General features: G+C 38.1%; 1 protein-coding gene across 17 annotated transcripts in view; it reads left to right on the forward strand.

Moving 5' to 3' along the window:
* TBL1XR1 (TBL1X/Y related 1) overlaps nucleotides 1-23610 on the forward strand; it is a 166829-nt gene that overhangs the window by 96939 nt on the left and 46280 nt on the right. For 8 of the 17 annotated variants that reach the window (XM_072752157.1, XM_072752167.1, XM_072752156.1 and 5 more), the window contains one exon: nucleotides 1877-1992. The exons of the other annotated variants lie outside the window; for them this stretch is intronic. Coding sequence is in view for 4 of the 8 variants with exons in the window: in XM_072752167.1 (XP_072608268.1) it covers nucleotides 1956-1992 (37 nt within the window). In the remaining 4 variants the exon portion in view is untranslated. The remainder of the gene's footprint in view (nucleotides 1-1876; nucleotides 1993-23610) is intronic. 17 annotated transcript variants of the gene reach the window in all.

A 23610-nucleotide genomic window follows, 5' to 3' on the forward strand; every position in this document is an offset into this window, starting at 1 on the left:
ATGTGTTTATGTTCTACAAATAGAAATTTAGTTAGGAACAATCCAGTGGGCTTCATGCAACATACCAACTAGTTATTTAAATTTCAAATTCTCCTTGAGCTGCTGATCTTGGTGCCAACCTTTCTTAGAGGAGACTATGTTACCCGAGACCGTAGTTCAGTCCCAAGTTGGGCAGGAGCTGGTCTACATCTGTACGATACTGGCTAAAAACAGTACGGCTGATAGTATTTCATCATTAATAGTATTCTTGTCAGTGAAGAAACTTAATGTTTAAGTCTCTCTCAGAAAGTCTTGGGGGTGGAAAGGTAGATGGAAAAATTTGCTGAAAACAGCTCATGCTCAAAATAGAGCCCTAAAGTATGCTTTGCATCTCCATCCTGATTTCTGTTGTTTGCCATTAAGTGTAAGGTTATTTTAATCAGCTCATTAGGATTGTAAATCAAAATACCTAAATTAAAATGGAAAGTAAATTCATTGTAAAGGAAAATTCTGTTTCACAGATTTTTTTAATCTCAAAGACACATGGATATCACAACCGTTTTGAGACTAGCCAAGAACAAATTTCATTACCATCAAGACTGCTTTATTTTTGCCTTTGTTTCTACCAACCAGAGAGAAATTTTATTAACGATTCTGAATAACTTACTAGGCAATATATTGCCAAGGTGAAATACTCAAATGAATAATTAATGGAATTGCTTGTATGCCAAATTATTTTATAATCATTTTAGGTAATTTGCATAAAACAAGCTTTAAAAAACAAGGTTTTTTTTTTCACTGAATGTTTCATTGTATCTTTACATCCTTTAAAATATACAGATTACATTCTTTAAGAGAATAGATTTTTGACAGATTCTTGATTGTAGAGATGTTTGTTGATTCCATATCCCAGAAGTTTTAAGACTGCCAGGGTAAGAACTGTAGCATCAGCATAAGCAAGAAAGAAAGAAAGGAAGAAATAGTAGAATGTCAGCAGATACACGAACTTAAAATGTAGAATTTGGTTTATTAGGTCATTTCTATTACTTGGACCAGGCAATTAATGTCATTTAGGTAATTGGGGTTACAAAACCACCATTTTTTTTGGAAACACCAGCGCCTTTCTTCTATCCAGCTTCTGCTGGATTTCTTTCAGTGTAGAGAACTTAAGACACTTTTTGAATGTTTCTAAGTGTCATTGGGAAAAGAATTGTTTATTTCAGTTCGCTTTGCCAGGAGGATAAGCAAGGTTCTATTTTGAGAACTAACCAGGAAAAAAAAAAAAACTTACATGCATAGGGAAAATATACTGATTAACAAATAAGGATATCACAAGCATGATTATTTTATTGCATATTAAAATTAAATAATTGTTTAAGGGACTCTAATCATTTTTCTTGTCATTTTACTTTTTGTTCAGTTACTTAATTAGAGAAACTTATGAGACCCTTTATCACTTGATGTCATCATTAGCCCAAAGGTGTTTCTGTGCCGTTTTCTAGATTTACTTGGGCAGCCTGGCCGGCCAGCGGTGAACAGGGTTTTTCAGGTCGTAATGTGGTCACTTGTTACTAATCTCATTTAGATGATAATGCTGCTAAATATGGCATATTATAAAAACTTTTCTAGCAGTTAAATATTATAAAGTAATTGCTTTTTGAATTCAAAATTCAAAAATCATTTCAAATCATTCAATCATTTCAATCAATTCAAAATTCATGAAAATCATTTTTATCTCCATTCCCACCTTTTGTTGCTAATGTTACAACAGTTAAACTTCACTGTTGACAAAAATTCTGCATTTTATTGCTCCTTCTGGAATTTGTCCATAGACTTCCTCGGTGTGAAAACTAGAGGAGCCCTCTCAGATATCTAACTCAGCATCCTCATTTTACAGATGAGGAACTGAGGCCCTGGACTAGCACAGAGGTCCCCTCAGACTCAGTCCAGGACTCTATATTACGTCATGCTGCCTGATGTTTGTTTATGGAACTCAGCAACAGCACCTACAGGGTGAGCTTTTTTCTTTTCTTTTTTTTTTTTTTTTTTAATGAACACAAAGTGATTTGCTACTCTCACCAACTGCTGTTCATCATTCCTGTGTCACTCATTCTTTCCGTTTTTATGCGCACCTCTCTCAATCCATAATACAGCCTAGTTACTTGTATACCTGTATTTTGTTGCTATTTGTACTTGGCATCCAAACCATTATTTATAAGGGTTAAACTCTTAGCAGGGCTTCTTACAGTAGTAAGAAAGCCACTGTAGCTTTCCCAGGCACTATAGCAGTAGTTGGTTAAAATTTATGGCAAGATGATTTTGTAGAGTTTTAAATTTAGATTTAAAAAATGAATTAGTATGTACAAGAGTGTGGATATGACATCTAAGAGCACATGTGATACTAGTTAGGAGAGCAGTTTTTTGTGAAATAATAAAATGCCAAGAAATATTAGCTAATAGTGTGACATAATTGTGGTAACAGTGGCTTATCCTGTGAGCTCATGGATTTAAATAAGCATATATGCATTTTAGATTTTTGAGTTATTTTTTGTATTGATGTTCAGATTCTCCCATTTTTTGCCTAGTGAGTTACCTGTTCAAGTTGGCATTTATGTCCTTTAGACAAGACTCTGCTAATTTTAGGTAGCGTTCTTGTTCTCTGGTGTAAGACACTACATGGTTTACGATATAACATGGTTTTCTTTTTCTTTCTTTCTTTCTTTTTAAAGATTTTATTTATTCATGAGAGAGACAGAGACACAGGCAGAGGGAGAAGCAAACTCCCTGCAGGGAGCCTGATGTGGGACTGGATCCTGGAAGTTCAGGATCACGCCCTGAGCCGAACGCAGACCCTCGACCACTGAGCCACTCAGGGGCCCCTATAACATGGTTTTCAAGGGTAACTCAAGGACTTTCAGGTTCTCATAGTTTATGATTTACAGGTCTCTATAGGAACAAAGTATCCTTTCCACTTCCCTTTCCGTTTTATTTTGGATTTTTATGAACACTGTCCATCATTACTTTTGCTTTTGTGCAAGAGTTGAAAAAAAACAGTCTTTTAGCTTAATGAAAATTAACATATTTCTCTTGTATATTCACTTTTTAAATCTGTTGTCTTACGTCACCAAAACAACCATGATGTCAACATTTACAGTTTTAAGGTAAACTGAAGCACTAATGCTCAAATATGAATGCTGGATAAATTTTTTGGATTGGACAGCATAGCACCATCATCACATTCACCTCACACAGATACTTTACATCACTTCCATATTATATATTGTAAAGTTTTTGGAATTCCTTGACTATTTATTTATCAGCTGTTTTAAATGGTCCCTACCCACCCACCTGCCAGATAATTGGGTTTCAGGTGGACTAAATCAGAGGTCCAGAAATGTCTTGTGACAATAGTTTTCCTGAAAACATATCTGTGGGAAGAAGGGTTGTGGATTTTTTTTTTTTATCAACACATAAGTAAGTGTGAGTGGATTATATTTTTCATGCTAGGATTCGAGTGCCATATTTTATGACACGAAGTTTTTTTTAAAAAAATGCATTTGAATGGCCACTGTGTGTTGGGTGTTAGATGTATGTAGACTATCTTTTAAATATTTACAATTTGTAGTTGGAAAAACAAATAGGAGTAGTAAGAGGTGATATGATGACAGCATTAGCACTTAAATTATAATTGGTTTTTCATACGTTCCTACCTACCTGTGAGGTGTGTGGGTTAATTTTATTCCTATTTTACAGAACAAGAAACTGGGCTCAGGAGCTTGATTTAACGTCCAAAATTCAAAAGCAGTAGCATTTGAAAGCAGACATCATCAACATTCTGATTTCTAGTCTAACAATCTTTTGCTACTGCAGTTTTCAGAAGAGTAAGAAAACAACAACAAAACACTTGTGACGTTGGTATCTGAATAGGCTTAAGGAGATGACATTTGAAGAACAGAAGGATTTCAGCACTTGTAGTTGGGACAGAGCTAAATAAAACCCAGGGGTTTTAGAATGATGCACCTGATTATAGGTACCTGGAGTAGAGTACATTCAAGGGATAGTGGATGGCTAGATGCCTCGAGATCCTAGAATGGGAAACCTAAGTGCCTGGCTAATCTGTTATGAAGGGGCAGTGAATATATACACTAATGTGTACAATATAATCAGTTACATTTTATGCCTCGGTGTCAGAAGATAATAGGAAGAGCCTAGGAGACCCTGGGCTGTTGTAGTAATGGAGATGGCAGGTGTCACAGAAAGAAGGGCCTGGCTGAGGGTGGAGCTGTGCGCTGGGAGGGGGATAGACTGTAAGGTTGCGGGTGAGGGTGAGAGGAGGTTACAGCCAGGTTTCAAGTGTGGTGAGCGGTAGAATCAGTGGTACTTCTGGGCAAAAGGAGAAACAGATTGGAGAGTATAGGTAGGACATAAATCGCCTCAGATGATACTGAATGATGAGATTCCGAAAAGGCGTATCAATAGATGCGAGCGTCGGTCAGCTGGAATTGGATTCCTCTCCTACTAGAGTGGGAAGGACCGGGCTGTGTGGGGTGGCACACGGCGGGGGGGATGGTGGTCTCCTGATCCTTCCGAGAGGCTGAGGTCCTCAGTGGGAGAGCAGACAGGGTCGGAGGGCTGCAGAGAGGTTGCCTGAAAGCACACGTTAGGGCAGGAAGAGCAACTAGTGAAAGCGGGGGAGAAGGCCCAGTCGGAAAGCCAACGGTTAGAAGGTCAAAGACTGTTCTGATTCTCTTGTTAAGTGTTGAAAAATGGCCGGAAGTGGAAATCAGGGAGTATGAAGACCCATTGGATTCGGCGGTGATTAGTAATAAAAGGGTTTTAAGTTCAAAACGTCAAAAGTAGAACTCTAACAAAATTTCTTTTCTTTTATACATTATACTTACATGTGTAAATGTGATTATTTACCTTTTTACACAGAGTATAAAGGTAAATAATCAGTTTTTCCCTCCCCCAGTAGTTTATTATTTTTAATGATTGTATATTATACGGTATTATGAATATACCACAATCTTATTTTGGTGCTCCTTTTTTAATGGACATTCACTTTATTTATTTATTTATTTATGCTACTAAAAAGCAATGTTCTTAAAATACATGTCCCTAGCAACTTCATGTTTTATTTCTCTAAGTTGTAGGGGACTTGTATTTGTTGACCGACCATTTTAATAACAAAGTCATTCTTCTTACTCAGTCTAATATTTTTACTTGCAATAGAGGTTGACAGATTGTTTTTCAAAAGATTTCTTCACATCTCTACTTGAAATATAGGGAAATAACTTTTCCCCACTTTTCTGTCTGAAATAGGCCTTCTAGATCTTTTAAATATTTACCCATTTTAGTGAGTGTAATTTCACTCCTCCTCGTCACATTGATGTGTGTTTCCTTGGTAAGCTAGTAAATCTTTATGGACTCAGGTATAGCTGCCTTTCCATGTATAGTTTTTGAGTTTCTAGTCTTGGTTAAGAAGATTTTTTTCTCCTTTCTAGATTGGATGTGTAGCCTCAATATTTTAAGATACATATGTGAAATATGTGTGTATATGTACATGCATACACACATTTCTTTAAAATATCCTAAATCTAAATCTAGCTGGTATTTATTTTTTCTATGGTAAAACACATGTGCCCACTTTATTTCCTTTCAGATGGGCAGTCGCTTGTTGCAACATCAGTATATAATGGTTCATCCTTTTCCTTTGCTCACAAGATCTTTGTGTCTTTCAATAGAATACTATGTTTAGTTGTGTAAATTTGGTAAATATTTAGTAGTCTTTTTGCTTTTGTAAATGGAATATCTATTTTCTTGTCTGTATTTATTGGTGCTTATTATTGGAGCAGAGAAAAGCTATTGTTTTTGTTCGCCTCTGCATTAAATTCCCTAAGGAAAGGCTAGTAATTTTGCTAATGATAATGGTCGTATATGGTAGTATGTCATAGGAGACCCAACAGATTCCAGGATACAGTTTTTCTCTCTTGTATCTTGTTTTACTGCTTCTTCAGAAAGTTAGCATAAAGTAATAGGATGAATAAAGGTAAAGATTTTGGTGTAAACAGAAAGTCAAGGAAGTACTGGTAACTTTTACCAAAGAAATGAGTCACCTGAGATTGAGGGGCATTTGGTGAGATGGGCTCTTTGAGGGAAGTTAAAATTCTTTTATAATCCCTGATAGAAAATTTGATAAGGAAGTTCAAGATATAGTAAAATGATTGCCAAGTGGCTCAGAGAGGCAAAATGTTGTTAGCTACCATTATGGTTTGGGGTTTACATAAGTGACAGGGCTCGAGTGGGAATTGGCAAGACTGTTTGAGCTCAATGTCAGGATTATAGCACTTGTGGTTGAAGTGTCAGATCAGTAGATTCGCACCAAAATGGAAGGAGAATAGATATGGTCCAGGAGGTATGATGATAGATTAGGATACTGAGAAGTATGAGTAATTTGAGATGACCATGGAAAACCTGTTCAGTTAGAAACTGAGTAGATCAAAGATTTAAGGAGTTTACAGTAAAAGTGTGTGACAGGTTTGAGATAAAGATAGTGAAGTTTTTTAATTTTGTGGCTTGATGCACAAGTCATGGTTTGCATGACCTGAGAAACTTGTTAAAATATACATGCCTGAGCTGTACCTCTGACTTGCTGAAACTTAAGACTTCTCAGGGTTATCATGATGTTTATGACATTACTTTGAAAAAGTTGCCATGGGTGAATTTGATAAACCATAGTAATCAAGGACCACTGTGGCCTAGAGACGAGTGTGGAGGGCCTTTTTCCTTTATCATATTCAGTGTTTGGCCAAAAAGAAACGGAGATACAAGTTATCGAAATCGTGCAGGTAAGGGAGACCAAATTGGGAATGGATGAGAAGAAACATTGAATGGTTGTCATTGAAGATTATCTTTCTCGTCTTTTAAAATACTACTGACTAGTAGAAAGAAAGCTTTATTCGGTTTGCAACAAGTAATAATTGAGTGCCTTTTGTGAATCGGGCTGTATTCCAGGCACAAGTATAGTAGTGAATAACAAGGATCAAGTATCTGTTGTCATGTAGCTTGAATTTTTTTTTTTTTTTTTAATGAGCGTTGTCATTCATGGACTATTTGTTGAGTCACCAGTGTTTAAAAATTGTCACCTCTACCACACATTGGATGATCTGGTGTATATTTTTCCTTTAGAGTAGTGATCTATATAAACAAAATAAATTAATTTCGAAACGAATGCTTTCATTTATTGCTGTTATTTCTGACTATTTTTGTTTTTAAGCATTGCCCTGAAAGTCCTTTATCACTAATAATATAAGCAGGGACCCCCCCCCAAATAAAGGGTGAACCCATTTCCACTACATAATGGGAAAGAGGGAACATTCTTTTAGTTTCTAACAGTCTTTTTTTTTTTTTTTTTAAGATTTTATTTACTTATTCACGAGAGACACAGAGAGAGAGAGAGAGAGAGAGAAAGAGAGAGGCAGAGACACAGGCAGAGGGAGAAGCAGGCTCCTTGCAGGGAGCCCGACTTGGGACTCGATCCCGGGTCCCCAGGATCAGGCCCTTGGCCGAAGGCGGCGCTAAACCGCACCACCCAGGCTGCCCAGTTTCTAACAGTCTTGGGTTTCAGCACAGTATGCTTTTTAAATGTAGAACCAGATGAAAGGGAAATAATTTCATACTCCTACCTGCTGGCCATGAGTAGATTTTTATAAGATAATCCATTGAATCTGATCAGGTAAGGATACACAGAAGAGATGAGTGGAGGTCTTCCTTTGTTTCATCTTCTTGACTTCACCTAACCCAAATCTCCATAGAAGGTTTGGAAATGATAGCAGATGCTTTGTATTAATCTCTGTTTTGCATAGGCACTATTTCAGTGGATTCAGGTTTGTATGATGTTCATACCTAGTGCTGTAGCCATCCCTTTCAGTTTTTTAAATCAGGGTTTTGTTTTTGTTTTTGTGTTTTTAAAGAAGACAATGATTATTTACATGTAATTCTTTTGAGATTTTAATTTGGGCAGCCTGTAAGAGCAAGGAAAAAATTCTCTCATTCCCTTCTCTAAATTCTGTGATTCTGATAGGTTTTATCAGCAGTTAATTTTATATCAGCAGACCCCCTTGCCCCCCAAAATACTACTTCCCTCCTGATTTGTATTATACTTATTGTAATTTATATTTTGAGCTTTAAGGTATGTAGAGCATCTATAAAAGGCTGAGACACCTTGTAGTAGAGTGAAAATAGGTGTAACTTGGGGAACAGTTTTAGTCCTAAAAATGCATATAACTCAATTGAAATGCTTTCTTTTTTTTTTTTTTAATTGTATAGTTGGCACACAGTGTTACATTACTTTCAGTTGTACAGCAGTGATTCAGATGCTTACTGTTTCTAATTTAATGTGTATTCATTTGACTATAATATTTTATATGTAACATTATAACAGTGACTCTGATTATAACATTAGGTATTTTAATTGAGGTCAGAAGTTCTTGAGGCCCATGGCCCAAGCAGAACTTCATATATTTTTTAAAGAATATGTCTTTGCTTTTTTTTTTTTTCTTTTTAAATGTATTTGAGAGGAGAGAGAAGTGCGAGTGACAAGCTCACGTGTGCGCATGCAGGAGAGCGCACCCCTGGGTGTGGGGGGCAGAGGGAGAAGCTCACTCCCCACTGAGCAGGGCGCCGGGCCCTGGGCGCCACCCTGGGCTTGAGCTGAGGCCGTCGCTTAACTGACTGAGCCACCCAGCCGCCCAGAAGAGTATTTCTTTCTCCTTTAATTTGTTTTAGAGAACTGTGCAAGAAAATTCTGTAGGGGGAAAAAAATGGAGGATTATTTACATAATTGAGATTAAAAACAAAGCTTAATTACCATGTGGTAATCAAGGGATTTTGCTGTTCTAATAAGAAAGCTTTACTACTAATTTCTTGATATTTTGGAGTAAATCGAACTGATTCTGAAGTTGATGTCCATGAGTGTAAAGAGGTTCCTCTTTTCTCTCTAAATGCTTTCCCTCTCTAAGAAAGAGGTGATATTGTGAGCAAAGAAGAAAAACACTCACTCGCGTTGCTCGGCCTTAGAGTTTTGTTTCTTTAAAACTACTTACTTGAGCACCTAGTATATGTCTGTGTCATGTTGAAGGAAGAAGGCTTGCATCTGCCTTGCATTATGTCTACATGAACGCAAACTCATCTTCTCTGGAGCTACTTCCAGAACAGAGTCTAGCCCAGGACTTTATGTTCAAATGAGGATCTTAATCTTTAAACAAAGTAAGGATTAGAAGACTACTAGGCTACAGGTTGGGTATGAAATGACAGTCATCATATTGTCTCTGTACGCTGCCCTCATTGTTACAGTTGTCCCTCCCTTTCCCGTTCATATAGAGAAAAGGTTAGGCTTCATGTATTACAGTGGTCCACAAAAGATACAAGCCTTACGAGAAACTGGAAGGGAATTAAATTTTTTCTTTGTCTCCCAAATGACCTTTTCAGATGGTTAGTTTTAATCAGAATCCAAATAAGGTCGACATACTGCTGTTGGTTGGCTAAATTTAGGTCTCTAACACTTTTCGGTGTAAGAAAGTGATTCATTTGTTGAATTTCCTATATTCTGAATTTGGCTCTGCATCCTTGTGGTATTGCTAACATATTTCACCGTTGCCCTGTATTTCCATAAAGTGGTAGTTAGAGACCTGATTAAATTCCTTTAATATTTTGATCATGAATTCTTCTTTTTTTCTTCCATTTGCATCACACCCTGGTTATCTCACTTCCAGTGATGTTGATATTGAGTAGTTGGTTCAGTTGTTAGCCCAATCTACCCATGACACCGTTGCACAGAGTTTTCCCTGGTGGACTTAGCACCATTCATGATTGTTGCTTAGATTCATTATTTTCTTAGGGATAGGAAATGATTATTTTCTAATTATACCATTGTTTTTGCATTGATTGGCTGGAATTCTGTAAGTGACTGATCCTAAACCAGTATTGTGATATTCTGAAATACAACTTGCGTGGGAAAGGCAGGGTATGTGCCTGAATGTTTTAGTTGTCAATTTTTAGAGTAATGGATTGGTGGTACTCTTGTAATCTGTCAAGGTGACCAGTGATGTGGATTTTATTTTTAATTTTTTTTTTTTTTTTTTTTTTTTTACGATAGTCACAGAGAGAGAGAGAGAGAGGCAGAGACACAGGCAGAGGGAGAAGCAGGCTCCATGCACCAGGAGCCCGACATGGGGTTCGATCCCGGGTCTCCAGGATCGCGCCCTGGGCCAAAGGCAGGCGCCAAACCGCTGCGCCACCCAGGGATCCCTATTTTTAATTTTTATAATCTCTTTTTGAGATGATTTAATTCACTGTGTTTCTGTCTCCCTAGACATGACAGGAGTGGTCTTTGGTAGTCTCGTTGCTTCTTTTGCCCGACGAGATGTTTCAGGCTTCCTGCTATAGCCCAGAAGTTGGCCAACCACAAGGTTGCTGTTAGGAGGTCCCTGGGTGGCTCAGCGGTTTAGCGCCTGCCTTCGGCCCAGGGCGTGATACTGGGGTCCCGGGATCGAGTCCTGCTTTGGGCTCCCGACATGGAGCCTGCTTCTCCCTCTGCCTGTGTCCCTGCCCCCCTCCCCCTATGTCTATCATGAATAAGTAAATAAAATCTTTTTTTAAAAAACAAGTTTGCTGTTAACTGCTTGTAGGCCTTTTTAGGACTAGGAAATGTATATTTTTAGTAAGAAAAACAAATCATGAGTTGCTAGTTATATTTTAATTCATATGTAAAATTATAGGGTTTTAAAGCTGAATTTGTATAGTGTGAATTTACTGAAAAAATATCAGTGTATTATAAACATTAGAATCATTGTAGTTTTTTGTATTCCGTTCCAACAAATAGGAGTTTTGTAATAAAAGTAAAATGATCAAACTTATTTGCCATCAAGAAAAATTGTTCTCTAGAATAATGTGACACATTCAGCTTCTCACTTCTTAAACTCCCTGGCATATTGCCGTCCGTCCTCCACATGTAGCCAGCTTTGTACAGTACTGTATCATGAAGAGGAGACAAAGCAATTTTTACTGCTTCTATATTTGTATATATTTTTTTCCTTTCTGAAAATTTTGGTTTCAAGACTACTGAAAGCAGTTAAAGCTTCTTTGCAGTTCTTTCGCCCCTTAGGGATATATGCCATCAAAATATTGCTTTAAAGTATATTAGTTTTCTATATGACTACAAATGACTTCATTAGTTTTAAACATATTTAATTTCTGTGTATCTTAAATGTAGATCATGTTGGCCTTGCCTTCGTTGTGTTTCTTCTCACCTGGGGATCAGGCTCTTGGAGCAGGCCCAGTCTATAGGGCGCGCTCCCCTCCAGCGAGAGAAAAGAGCCACAAGAGGCTGGCCGATTCCTTTGAAGCTGTGCCTGGGAGGGGCACGGACCACATCTGCTCAGCTTCCACTGGCCAAAGCACCTCACGTGGCCACGTTCCAAGTTGTTGGGGTGGGATGAATAACTCAATTGTAGGAAAAGAGAAGAGGGATTTGACTTCGAACAGTAATACAGTCACCCACAAAGCGTCACTTAAATTGATCCCTGTGTGTTGATGCCGTCCTAGTCACCATAATTAGCATTGTTTTGAATTATGTTTTAAAGGGATCATCTATGACGGGCATGCTAAGGAGATAACTGATACCTGAAGGTCAGGGAGAAAAGCTTTCATTGACCTTTCCCTGCACCTGCCATCTACACTTCTGGAGGGGTGAAATGATGCCGTCTGTGTTTACTAGTTCTGGGCTTTCTCAGCCTAATGACTCTTAGGGCTTGAATTGTGTCATCCAAAATTCACACTGAGGTCCAAACTCCAGTATGACTGGTGTCCTTATAAATGACATTTGAACACAGACACAGAGGGAAACCAGTGTGAAGAGTCATAGGGAGACATGGTGGGTGGCTGGGGTGATGCATCCGTAAGCCAAGGAAGCTCGGAGGAAGGCCAGGAACACACCCTTCCTTCGCACCTTCAGGGGCATTGTCCTGCCAACGCCCTGGTTTTGCACCTCTGGGTTCCAGAACTATGAGGCAATACATTTTTGTTGTAAGTCACCTAGTTTGTGGTGCTTTGTTAATGGAAGGCTCTTTTGTTGATGTCCTGAGACTCAGTTTTTAATGCGGGGTGGTGTTTCCCTCTTCAACAAATGATCCTCAGTCACCAGTAGGGCATACCGCAGGTTAAGGGTTCAGTCCTGAAAGATTTGCCCCTGCTCCCTCAGGACGTCACCTGTGCTCCTGCCCAACAGGCTTTAGTAGGTCAGGGGTTTCTGTGGCGTCTTCTTTGGGTTGCATTAATTTGCTAGAGCAGCACGTAGAACTCAAAACGTTTTACATACTCGATCACTGGTTAGTATGAAAGGTTATAACTTAGGGACGGCCAGGTGGAGAAACACACGGGGCAGCACGTGGGGCAGGTGCACGGAGCTTCTGTGGCCTCTCTGCACGTGCCCTGCTCCCCCAGCCTCCGTGTGTCCACTCGCCTGGAAGTTCTCGGATCTCTGTCCTGTTGGGTTCTTATGAGGAAGGCCTCATGGCACGGACACAATCAAATCATTGGTGACTGATTCAAGTTCTAGGCCCGCTCCCTTCCCCAGAACTGGGGAGGTGTGGAACTGAGAAGTTCCAACCCTCTAATCACAAGGGTGGTTCTCCTGGCAGCCAGCCCCCACCTTAGGTGTGGTCCCAAAGTCACCTCATCAACATAACGAAACGCCTTTGTCACTCTCCACACTTGTGAAGTTCCAAGGATTCGGGGAGCTGTGAGTCAGGAACCTGAAACGAAGGCCAAATATGTAGAAATGACATTTGGTCATCTGAATGACCAGAATGTATGTATGCTTTTCATGTAGATTCCAATATCGAAAGCTAATACGGTGACAGTTGACAGTGCAGTGAGGCCTGACTGTAAGAGTGTGGGAAGGAATATGAGCTATAACTGTAGGTTGTTGTGCTGGACAGGACTGTATTGCCAGACGAAAGCATTTTGGACTTCGCTTGAAAGAGTGTCTTGAAATAGAAGTTTGGCAGCCAGGGTAAAGAAGAAACTAGCTTGAGGGTAGTTTATTTTTTTAATCTTTACTGTTTAATTATGGAGTCGTCTAGCTGCCAAGGGGATACAAGGAGATGAGTCCTGTGTGTAGAGGACCTTCACATCTGTTGTGCTTTCAAGTCCTGAAAAGGTGCAGCCTGCTGGAGTTTGTGGTCTCGGAGCTGGAGTTCTGCGTTTAGCTGGAGAGCAGAGAGTTTTGTAGTTGATGCGTTAGGGTTTTAAAAGTTAGGTGTGATGGATTGAATTATATTCCCCAAAAGGTATGCTGAATTTGTAACACAACCTGGTACGTGTGGCTGTGACCTTATATGGAAACAAGGTCTTTGCAGATGTAATTGAGCCCAGGCCATTGGGGAGGGTCCTATTGCAGCGTGACTGGCGTCTAAGAAGGAAGTTTGGACACAGTGAAAAATGCCACATGAAGACACAGAGACAGAGGGAAGAGAGCCCTGTGGAGACGGAGGCAGAGACTGGGGTTATGTTGCCACAAACCAAGGAACTCTTAGGAGGCAGAAGAAGCTGGAGGAGGCAAAGACGAGTCCCCCTCCCAAAGGCTTTGGTGGGAGCGTAGCCCTGCCATCAGCTGCACTTCAGACTTCAGCCTCCAGAGATGAGACACTTTCCTGTTTCAAGGCATCTAGTTTGTGGTACTTTGTGATGGCAGCTCTGGGAAACTAGTACAGGGGACGTAAGGATTTTGAAAAGAACTTTGTAATTTAGAGAGCTCTTTCTCTTAAGTTACCACCTTTGTCAGATTATCAGAATGCTTTCATTGGGTCAGTAGGAGGTTCCCAGACTTTGCTATGCATTGTATTTACCTGAGAATCTTTAAAACAAAACAAAACAAAACAAAAAACTAGTATCTGGCTCTCCCCTCTAGAAATTCTGGTATCACTATTGTGGATGTGACATGGGTGTCAGGATTGTTCAAAGCTCCCCATATAGCTTAATGTACAGCATTTTGAAGAACAGCAGGGAACCTTGTAGCTCAGACGTTCCCCCAGCCCTCCCTGCACATACAGTTTTATGTTCATTTAGCTTTTATTAGCCTGTAGGTGATTTGCTCCCCTCACCTCCCCATCCCCTGCTAAACGCATTTATGCCTTGGTCTACTATGATTATTTTTAAATGGGTATATTTTATTCTTTGTTCTTGCCAGCCTGGCTAGACCTGTGATTTTATTCATCTTTATATATAAAAGAGTATTTGTAAAGTTGCTATATCTACTTGTATTAAAACCAAATTTTAGGAATTTCTAAGTCATGCACGTCTGCATTTGAAAGTTGAACTATATTAGTATTACACAAGTTGCAGATAAATGAAAAACTTATTTGTATGCAGATAGACTTGGATTTCATGAAGTATCCAAATAATTATTGACCATTCTTCTACAAGATTGTATCAGGAATGATAAATTGAAGGACATGAAATCATCCACCTTCTCAAACACTGCTTTTTTGTTTTTGTGTCTCCCACTTTATATCACTTATCTCACACTGTTCAGTCACAAAGTAAATAAGATTGAACATCTGTGGATGTATTGTAAGTTAGTAATTTCTTTGTGGAAAGTTTTCAGTTACCAAGTTTTTTTGTCTTTTGTTTGGCCATGTACTAGCCTAAAAATAATATAGTAGTCTCCTCTTTATTTCTGTATTTCTTGAGTTTCTGTTTCCATGGTTTGTTACCTGTGGTCATCCGTGGTCCAGAAGCCACATGGTCCTTCTGAGTGTTGTCAGAAGGTCTATGGTAGCCTCACGCTATGTCACAATGTGTCACTCGCTTAACTTCATCTCATCGCATAGACATTTGATCATCTCACATCATGGCTAGAAGAAAGGGGGAGAATGCTGCAGTAAGGTATTTGTGGAGAGAGAGAGACTGCATTGACGTAACTCTTAGTATAGCATATGGTTAGAATTGTTCTATTTTATTATTAGTTCATTCTTTACTGTGCTTGATTTAGTTAGACTCGATCATAAGTATGTAGGCATGGGGAAAGCAGAGTCTCTATAGGGTTCTTCTCTGCTGTTTCAGGCATCCACGAGGGGTCTTAGAATGCATCCCCCTTGGGTAAGGGGGGGACCTAAACAGTACATTGTACATCATCTGAATTGGCCACTTCGTAAAACTGTAGTTGACATTAGACATCAAACACCATGGAATTGATAAGTACATTTTTTTTTCTTTTCGAAGTCGCTTGATATGTATTATTCAAATTTGAGAAACTTGAATTAAGGAGACATATTTATGCTTTTTCTGTATATAAGTCCTTGGAAAGCAGAGCATTAAGCCATTATTATTCATTAACATTTTGTTGTGTCAGATTGTAAAGCTTGTCATCTACCTGGCTTCAAGTGATAAAATGTATTTGTTGGTGGTGAGGGTTGAAGAATTAACATAGAAAACCTAGAGTACATACTGTTTGAGGAGGGCAATGGCTCAGTCGGTTTCAGAGTGTAGGGGTCAGAGGTGGGGCTCAGGGGAAGGCAGAAGACGTTGTCCAGCAGAGAGAGTCATTGGTCGAGTAGTGGTAAGTATTGGTGAGCTCAGAGAGGGACCAGTCTAGGACAAAGAGATGAGAGGAGATTTCAGAGTGAGCTGTTTTACCTAACCTGCCTAGGTCTAGGTTTCTCCACCTGGCAAAAGGGTAACTGTGGCATGTGTTACAAAGACTTCAAAAAGAAGGGAAGCTCTATGATCTTAGGCTTTGAATTTCTTTCAATGTATTCACAGTAATTATTGATACAGTTCAGAGTAACAGAGTGTGGACTCCTTATTTGCCATTATTAAACATAGATGTGTCTCTGCTCCCTAGATTTCCTCTCTTCCCTACATTTCCTGTTTTTTTTTTTTTCTTTTGTGTACTCAGAATGCAGAGGAACAGGTGTGTGGAAATTGTACCAGGTATAACCTGGAAATCTGGCCGTAAGGAATTTCACATTTGTTGCTCAGCTAGCCACCTCTTTATTTCTTGTGTTGCTAACAGATTAAGTATATGATTGGAAGGGTTCTGTAAGTGCCAAAGTTTCACATGATTTGTTTCCATGTATATGGAGGCTGCCATTACTACAGTCTTGAATGTATTTCTTTTGGGAAATAAAGGCTATAAAACAGACCAGTTTCATTACAGAGGTGTAGTCTCAGAAAATGTGTACGTTTTACTCCTCCATATTTTATTTAGTAGACTCCATATGTTTTAGCAAAGGTAGAACTTTTGCATGAGGGCGTTTATGGCTTCTTAAGTACCTTTTTTTGTTTATTAGGTGTAGATTTGCTGGATACCTATGTGTATTCCAACATGGACAGAACAGAAATCAAAGAAGGTTTACGTCATGTTACAGTCTGAGCAATATTCATGGCTTAAAAGGTCTTTTTTCCAAAAAAGATTAGCACTAATATTGCCAAAATAGGATCCATTTTCATAATAGCAGGTATACATTCTTCATTTAAGTTTAGTTGTATTAATGACTCCAAAGAACTTTTGTTTATGTGTTACAGCTGTCAGTGTTTGCTGCACTAGAAGTTAAAAACATGAAATTTTATGTTACTAATACATTTTAACCTAACAAACCCACTTATAACATGTTAACACAAACAACATGTTTTATGAAAAATGAGTATTTTCCAAGAATTTCCAAAAACTTTTTATGAGAAGAATGACATTCATCTACGTTTTTGCAAGTTTCCGTTAATCCCTGGCTTACATACTTGCTTCTGCAGTCACATGTTGGGATATGTTGTTATAGTTGAAAACTAGGAAAAAAAAAAATCTGACCTTACAGTGATGTGTAATTGCTATATACATTTTCAAATCAAAATGAAATTTTATTTTTCAAATGAATTTGAGTATTTGCTTTGATATTACCAAATCTCAAGGGCATAGTTTAACGATTAGTTGCAGTGCAAGATCTGAAATTGTATCCACAGATTTTTTGTATTATTACATTAAAATCCACTGGTCTCTCTTGAACTTAGAAGAGATTGTTTCCTCATGCGTAATTTTGTGCTGGTCTTTGTGAAGATATTTGTTTACTGAGTTGTGTAGACCTTCCATATGTTCATTATGCAGTATAAACAGTCACAGTTGTTAACATCACCCCTGATTTCATCAGACAAAGTTTTGAATATTGGGAAGCTCTTAAGCTCATGGTGGCTGATAAATTTTCCAAATCCTAATTTTCTCTTAAAAGCTTAGGTTTTATTCTTGCCAACAAATATTGCTAGTTGTTTTCTTTAAAGTGACAGTTTCACTTTGTTTATTTGCAAGAAAATGTCTGCCAAATTCTCGGTCTGAAAAGCCATACTTTGTGAGTTGTTCTTTGAAGTAAAAATGGTGTTCCATGAAAAAAGTAGCTAGTTCAGCTTGCAATTCAAATAATGGCGCAGCGCTTTTCTTTGAGACAACCATCGTTTTCGTATGCAGCAGAAGTGCTTTATGTGTATTTAATTTTGTTATACAGGATATTAAACATGTGCATTTGAGAGTTAAGATTTTAATAAAATTAAGCATTTTGCTGCTTTCATGGAAGTTCTTCAGTGAAGGATTTTTGTGGATTTTTTTTTTGTTTTCTTGAGTGCATGATAGTGAAGAATATAAAGACTGCTAATAAAGTAAGATATAACTGTCTTGATTTGCTTTAGGGTGTGAGCAGTTTTATCCATTATTGCTTTGTAACATCAGTGTGTAAGTCAGTTCTGTGAAAAAGGCAAGTAATGTGTTAGTACTTTAAAAATCATTTTGGCCTGTGGACCCCTTAAGTCCTGGGGACCCTGGGAACCTCACTTTGAAATTTAATTTGTATTACTAAATAAAAAGCCAATCAAACTTTGTTTTGGTCAGGACAAAGAAAACAAATCTGATTTTTAGTTTAGAGCACTTTGAACAGCATTAGCATTGAAGTACATTTATAATGAAATGGAAAGAAATATTTTTTAATAAGATGGTACTAAAACTCTGTCTCTGCAGTTAGTCTGTAGCCTGACTGGATCAAGTACCTACAAAGGGTGGACACTGCAGGGCCTCGCTGTGGTTATGGAGTGAGGCACTTGATTCGTTCCTATGTGGGGTTTTTTTGTTTGTTTGTTTGGTTGGTTTAAAAAAAAAAAAAAAATCTTACAGGACAGTACTGCCAGCTGTTTTCTTTCACCCTGTGAATTGACCTCAGACACTTTTATGGTGGATTTCCCCCAGTTTTCAGGAAAACTTCAAAGCCTACCTCAATTCACGTCTGTCGTCAATTTCTATTCCCATTTCCTTTTGCCTTTTGTCTTCCCAGGTTTACTGGTAGCTGGCTTGTGGGGGTGTGTGTTTGTACACGACAGGTGTGTACAGTCTGTTACCTGAGTATTAAACTTGGTTTAAGTTGTCTTCACTTGAATAAGCATTTACTGCCTATTGGGATGAATATTGGTCTCATCTTCCCCTCCCCCATGCTTGAACATGTGATATTAATCTAAATACATTTTTGCTAAGAGAATAATCTTCTGCACATTTTTATTTTTGTTCTTCCAGATAATTTACCAAATATAGCCAGTCCATGGACACTTGTTTTGATTCACTTAGGACTCAGTAGTCTTGGTTTGTCTACTTAGTCCTCCCCCCACCTTTTAAGAACCAAAGAATAGCTTAGTCCTTGTCTGATAAACTGTTTCATAAATATTATACATAGTATTTATTTATAATTCTGAATGCATTATACCTAGTACCTTCTTCTCTTTATTTGCATTAATATCTCAGTTTTAAGCAAAATTTCCATCCGTTCATGTGATTGTCCTTTTAAAGTTTAGCTACGTTCCAATCTTTCGCGTCCTTATTGCGTGTCTGTTCCAAAGCTAGAATAGTAAGTTTTAATCAAAAAAATTTGATACCCTTCTTATACTCGTTACCATTCATAAAAAACTCAGAGGTTTTCTTGCAGGTGGGAGAGGACTATCTTCCTGATTTTCATTTTCATAGCTGACTTTCATTTCTAGGCTTTTCTTTCTCAGACTGACAGTGATTTGCCTTAAGTCCTATGACTGATTACTGCCCCAAAATTGAAAGAGATGTATCAAAAATATGGCCTGTTGGGGTGCCTGGCTTAGATCAGTCAGTAGGGTGTGAGACTGGATATCAGGGTTGTGAGTTCAAGCCCTACATTGTGGGTGTACAGATTACTTAAAAATCTGCTTAAAAATTGCCTTTTTTCCCCTGTTCCCTTACTGTTTAAATTTTTTATCCTCTTCATTTTTCTGTCAGTGTACCATGGCTATAATTTTTTTTAATCATTCATGTATTTATTGAGTCCATCCTTCAGTCGGGTAGTTTCATATTTTAAAGGGATGTTAGAAGACATCTGTACAAACCACTTCTCTTTTATGTGTGTGGCAAGTTTAAGTCCACATCGATGAACTGTGAGGCAGTTCATCAGAGAGTCCTTTTGGGTATAAAAAGAAATGGGCCTGTGGTTACTGTCAGTTCAACTTAAATCAGGGTTGACTCATCACACAGTGGATGCTAGTTTACTGTTCTCTGCCTAGAGAGCTTTGCTGAGACTTAATATTGCTTAATTAGGATTCAAAATTAGTGTTCCCTATTGTCAAATCAATGGCAAATGTTCTATTAAAAAGAATGTTCTATAAAAACCACCCTATGTTTTGTACAAACCACAAGATGTTGTGGGTTGTACAAAAATGGTGATGGGCTGGATTTGACACACAGGCAGTAGTTTTCAGATCCTGGTGTAGATAGTAGCTGAAATAAATGATTGGCATTAGAAGTCTCAATTACTAACAAATAATTGGTTTGGTATACCATTTACCTATGTCTTTTATATGCCAGTGTTATAGAAGATAGATGGTCCTAATAAGCATCATGCATAATACTCAAATTTTTCTTAATGAGTTTTCTTTTTCCCAAATGCCTGGATAGGTCCATCTAAGATCCGACAGTCTTTAAAAATCTATTAAAAATGCTTTATTAAAAATCACTGCGTAATCTGATAACTCTCTGCTGGTCTGTAAGATCCTTGCGTAATATTCTACATACTTGTACTGACTCTAGTCATTGAAATTTAGAAGTAAAAGAGACCATCTAATGTTTCCTCATTTTATAGATGAGGAAACAGGCCTAGAAGATTCAAATCTTTTATCTAAAATTATAGAGGTTATCTGAGATCTTATTTCTGTGTCCTGTTATCTTGAATTTTTATCTGAGAGCTCGGGATTCCAGTGAAACCAAGAAAAAAGAAAGATAATTTAGGAGTTTATCCCTTCTAAGCTATTATTACCGTACTTTAAGGCTCATCAACTTTGGAAACTTCAGTGACCATTAATCTGATAACAAAATGAAAGCAAGAAGAACCAGAAGAAAAAAAATGTTCATAGCACAAAAATTGCCTATAACTATTAAAAGAAGAAGAAATTAGCCTTTACACTCTTAGAAAAATTACTGGAAGATGCTTATGTGTCAAAATTAGAAGGTAAAATGCCATCACCTGCTAATTTCCCTTCACAAACCATCTTATTCACCTTTTTAAAAATTTTAAGCTGCATTTGTTTTTCTTGATGCTATAGACTTTTTACTGGCATTTTTTATTCAAGTTAGTAAAGATACCCTCCCCTCAAAAAAAAAAAAAAAGCTTACATAAAACAAGTGAAATATAGAGCTTATTTTAAAAGGTTGTTTTCTCCTCTTTGGTGAGAATGCAAATTGGCGCAGCTACTGTGGAAAACAGTGTGAAGTTTCCTCAAAAATAAATTAAAAAATAGGAATACCATATGATCCAGTAATTCCAGTATGGATGTTTTGCTCAAAGAAAACAAAAACGCTAATTTGAAAAGATACATGCCCACCTCCTACATTTATTCCAGCATTATTTACAATAGCCAAGGTATGGAAGCAGCACGTTGACGGATGGATAAAGAAGTGGTAAAGTATTACTTAGCCATTAAAAAAAGAGACCTTGCTGTTTGCAACCACATGGGTGGACAGAGAGGGTATAATGCTAAGTGAAATAGGTCAGAGAAAGACAGCATCTGATTCCATTCATATGTAGAATTTAAGAACAAAACAGATGAGCAAACAAAGACAAACAGGTTCTTTTTTTTTTTTTTTTTTAAGATTTATTTACTTATTTATTTTAGAGAGTGTGAGTACAAGCATGCAGGGGGAGGGGCAGGAGGAGAGAGAGAATAGAATCCCAAGCAGACTCCCTGCTGAGCTGGAGCCCCACATGGTCTCCATCTCATGACCCTGAGACCATGACCTGAGCCAAAATCAAGAGTCAGATGCTTAAGGGACTCTGAGCCACCCAGGTGCCCCAAACAAAGGGATTCTTAAATATAGAGAACAAAGTGGTGGTTATAAGAGGGGAGGTGGGTGGTGGGGGGGATGGGTAAAGCAGGTGATGGGGGTACAGTTATGGTGATGAGCCCTAAGTAATGTTCCGAAGTGTTGGACAATATTGTACACCTGACACTAATATAACTCTGTATGTTAATTTGTACTTAAGTGTGTAAAAGGATGTTTTCTCCTTTTTAATAGTTGAATAAAAATTATCTCATGAGATTGGGTCTTTAAAAATATAGTTTAAACTTAATCCTAATGTGAAGAGAGGTAGAATTTTTGTCTGTTTTATGGAAACATACTTCTTTGCCTATCTTTGGACTTTCACGGGCAGCTTTAAAAAGACATCCTTAGGGATCCCTGGGTGGCGCAGCGGTTTAACGCCTGCCTTTGGCCCAGGGCGCGATCCTGGAGACCCGGGATCAAGTCCCACGTCGGGCTCCTGGTGCATGGAGCCTGCTTCTCCCTCTGCCTATGTTGTGTCTCTGCCTCTCTCTCTCTCTCTCTCTCTCTGTGACTATCATAAATTAAAGAAAAAAAAAGACATCCTTAAAGTGGACAATTAAACTGTAGTTGTAGTTCAGGGTTAATACATAAACAGGTAAATATGCTGTTGTTTGCCATTGATGCTTAAAGAAATCAGCCAGATAATTTGTTTTTGTTGTACTGGGTTTTGTTTTTAGTTTAGTTAGTATTATATTAAGATAAGCTGCAATATTTTCATTTAGAGCTTGGTGGTTTTTTTTTTTTATTATTATCTGTTTCTAAATCCTAATGTTGGATTTTATAGTTAACAAAAGTAATTTGGTAAACATGATTTCATTTAGTCTAATAAAATTTTGTGACCTTATAAGATTTAGCAAGGCAAAAGTTAAGAATGTACTTTATACATATTTTAAGTTATAGAACCAACTATTTTCAAAGCTAAATTTTAAAAGATATCTTCCTTCATTGAACTATATTCTATATAAACAACAGTGTTACTGCCTAACATTTGTAGGATTATAGTTATTTTAAATGAGGCAGGAAAATAAGGGTAAAGCATTTTTCAGTGCTGTTCCCGAGTGTGTTTCATGGTGGGAGGGAGGGGGCAGTTCCAGGAGAAGGGGCATTGTGGGGCAGATGATCATAAAATGTTAATATATCCTGTTAATATCATTGTCTTTGAACAGGATGGGTTCCTGAAAATACAGGCAAATTTTCAAAAAGGCAGATCCTAGCAATTGTGAATTTAACATGAGTGATTTTAAAGCTTCAGATGAATAATGAGTTTTTAAGAGTTGGTGGTGTTGGATATATATCAGTTTTGCCATAGCAGAATCCACAGATTGGGTGGCTTAAACAATAGACATTTATTTTCTCATAATTCTGGATGTTGGAAGTCGAACATCAAGGTGTCTGTGCGATAGATTACTTTATAAGGCCTCTCTCCTTGGCTTGCCGACAGCCACCTTCTTCCTCACTATGACCTCACATGATATTTCCTCTCTGTACATGCACCCTTGGTATCTCCCTCCTCATAAAAGGACACCAGTCATATTGGCTTAGGGTCCTCCCTGATGGCCTCAGTTTAACTTAATCACCCCTTTAAAGACCCTATCTCCAAATGAAGTCCCATTCTGAGGTGCCGGAGGGGTTAGGTCCAACATACGAATTCTATGGGGACAGTTCAGCTCATAAGATGGTAGTAAACCACCGTGACTTTGCTAATGAGTAAATTGATTTAATTTCTCTCCTCTGTCTCATTTCCCTCCCCTCACATATTTTGTTTTTTCAGTTTTTGTTTTTTAGTTACGATAATGTAGTATTTTTGCAATGTGTTTTGGTTTTAGCAAGACGACCTGACAAGTTTCCTAGGATAACTCCGTGGGTAATATGGCAGCAAGATTTCACTTTGCTGAAATAAACTATGGTCTGCTTTGCTCCACAGCATTTTGAGAGCTCACACCCAACAAAGGAATTTTGATACATGATTCTGCAGGAGTTTAGAAACTTATTTATTTATCAGAGTATTGTAATCCTCTATTTGTGCCTGCAGTGGCTGGCTGACAGTAGTAGGGTGCCTGCCATTCACGGCATCGTACATGTGAGCTGAGCACCCGCAGCCTGCACTGGACGTGGAGTCTTGGCCGTATTACGTCACAGCTCCCTAGGACCTTCTAAGAGTTATAATTCTTCATAGTCACTAAATTATTTTACGTTATACGTTCCATACT

Source organism: Vulpes vulpes, chromosome 3, assembly GCF_048418805.1.
Source record: "Vulpes vulpes isolate BD-2025 chromosome 3, VulVul3, whole genome shotgun sequence".
NCBI lineage: Eukaryota > Metazoa > Chordata > Mammalia > Carnivora > Canidae > Vulpes > Vulpes vulpes.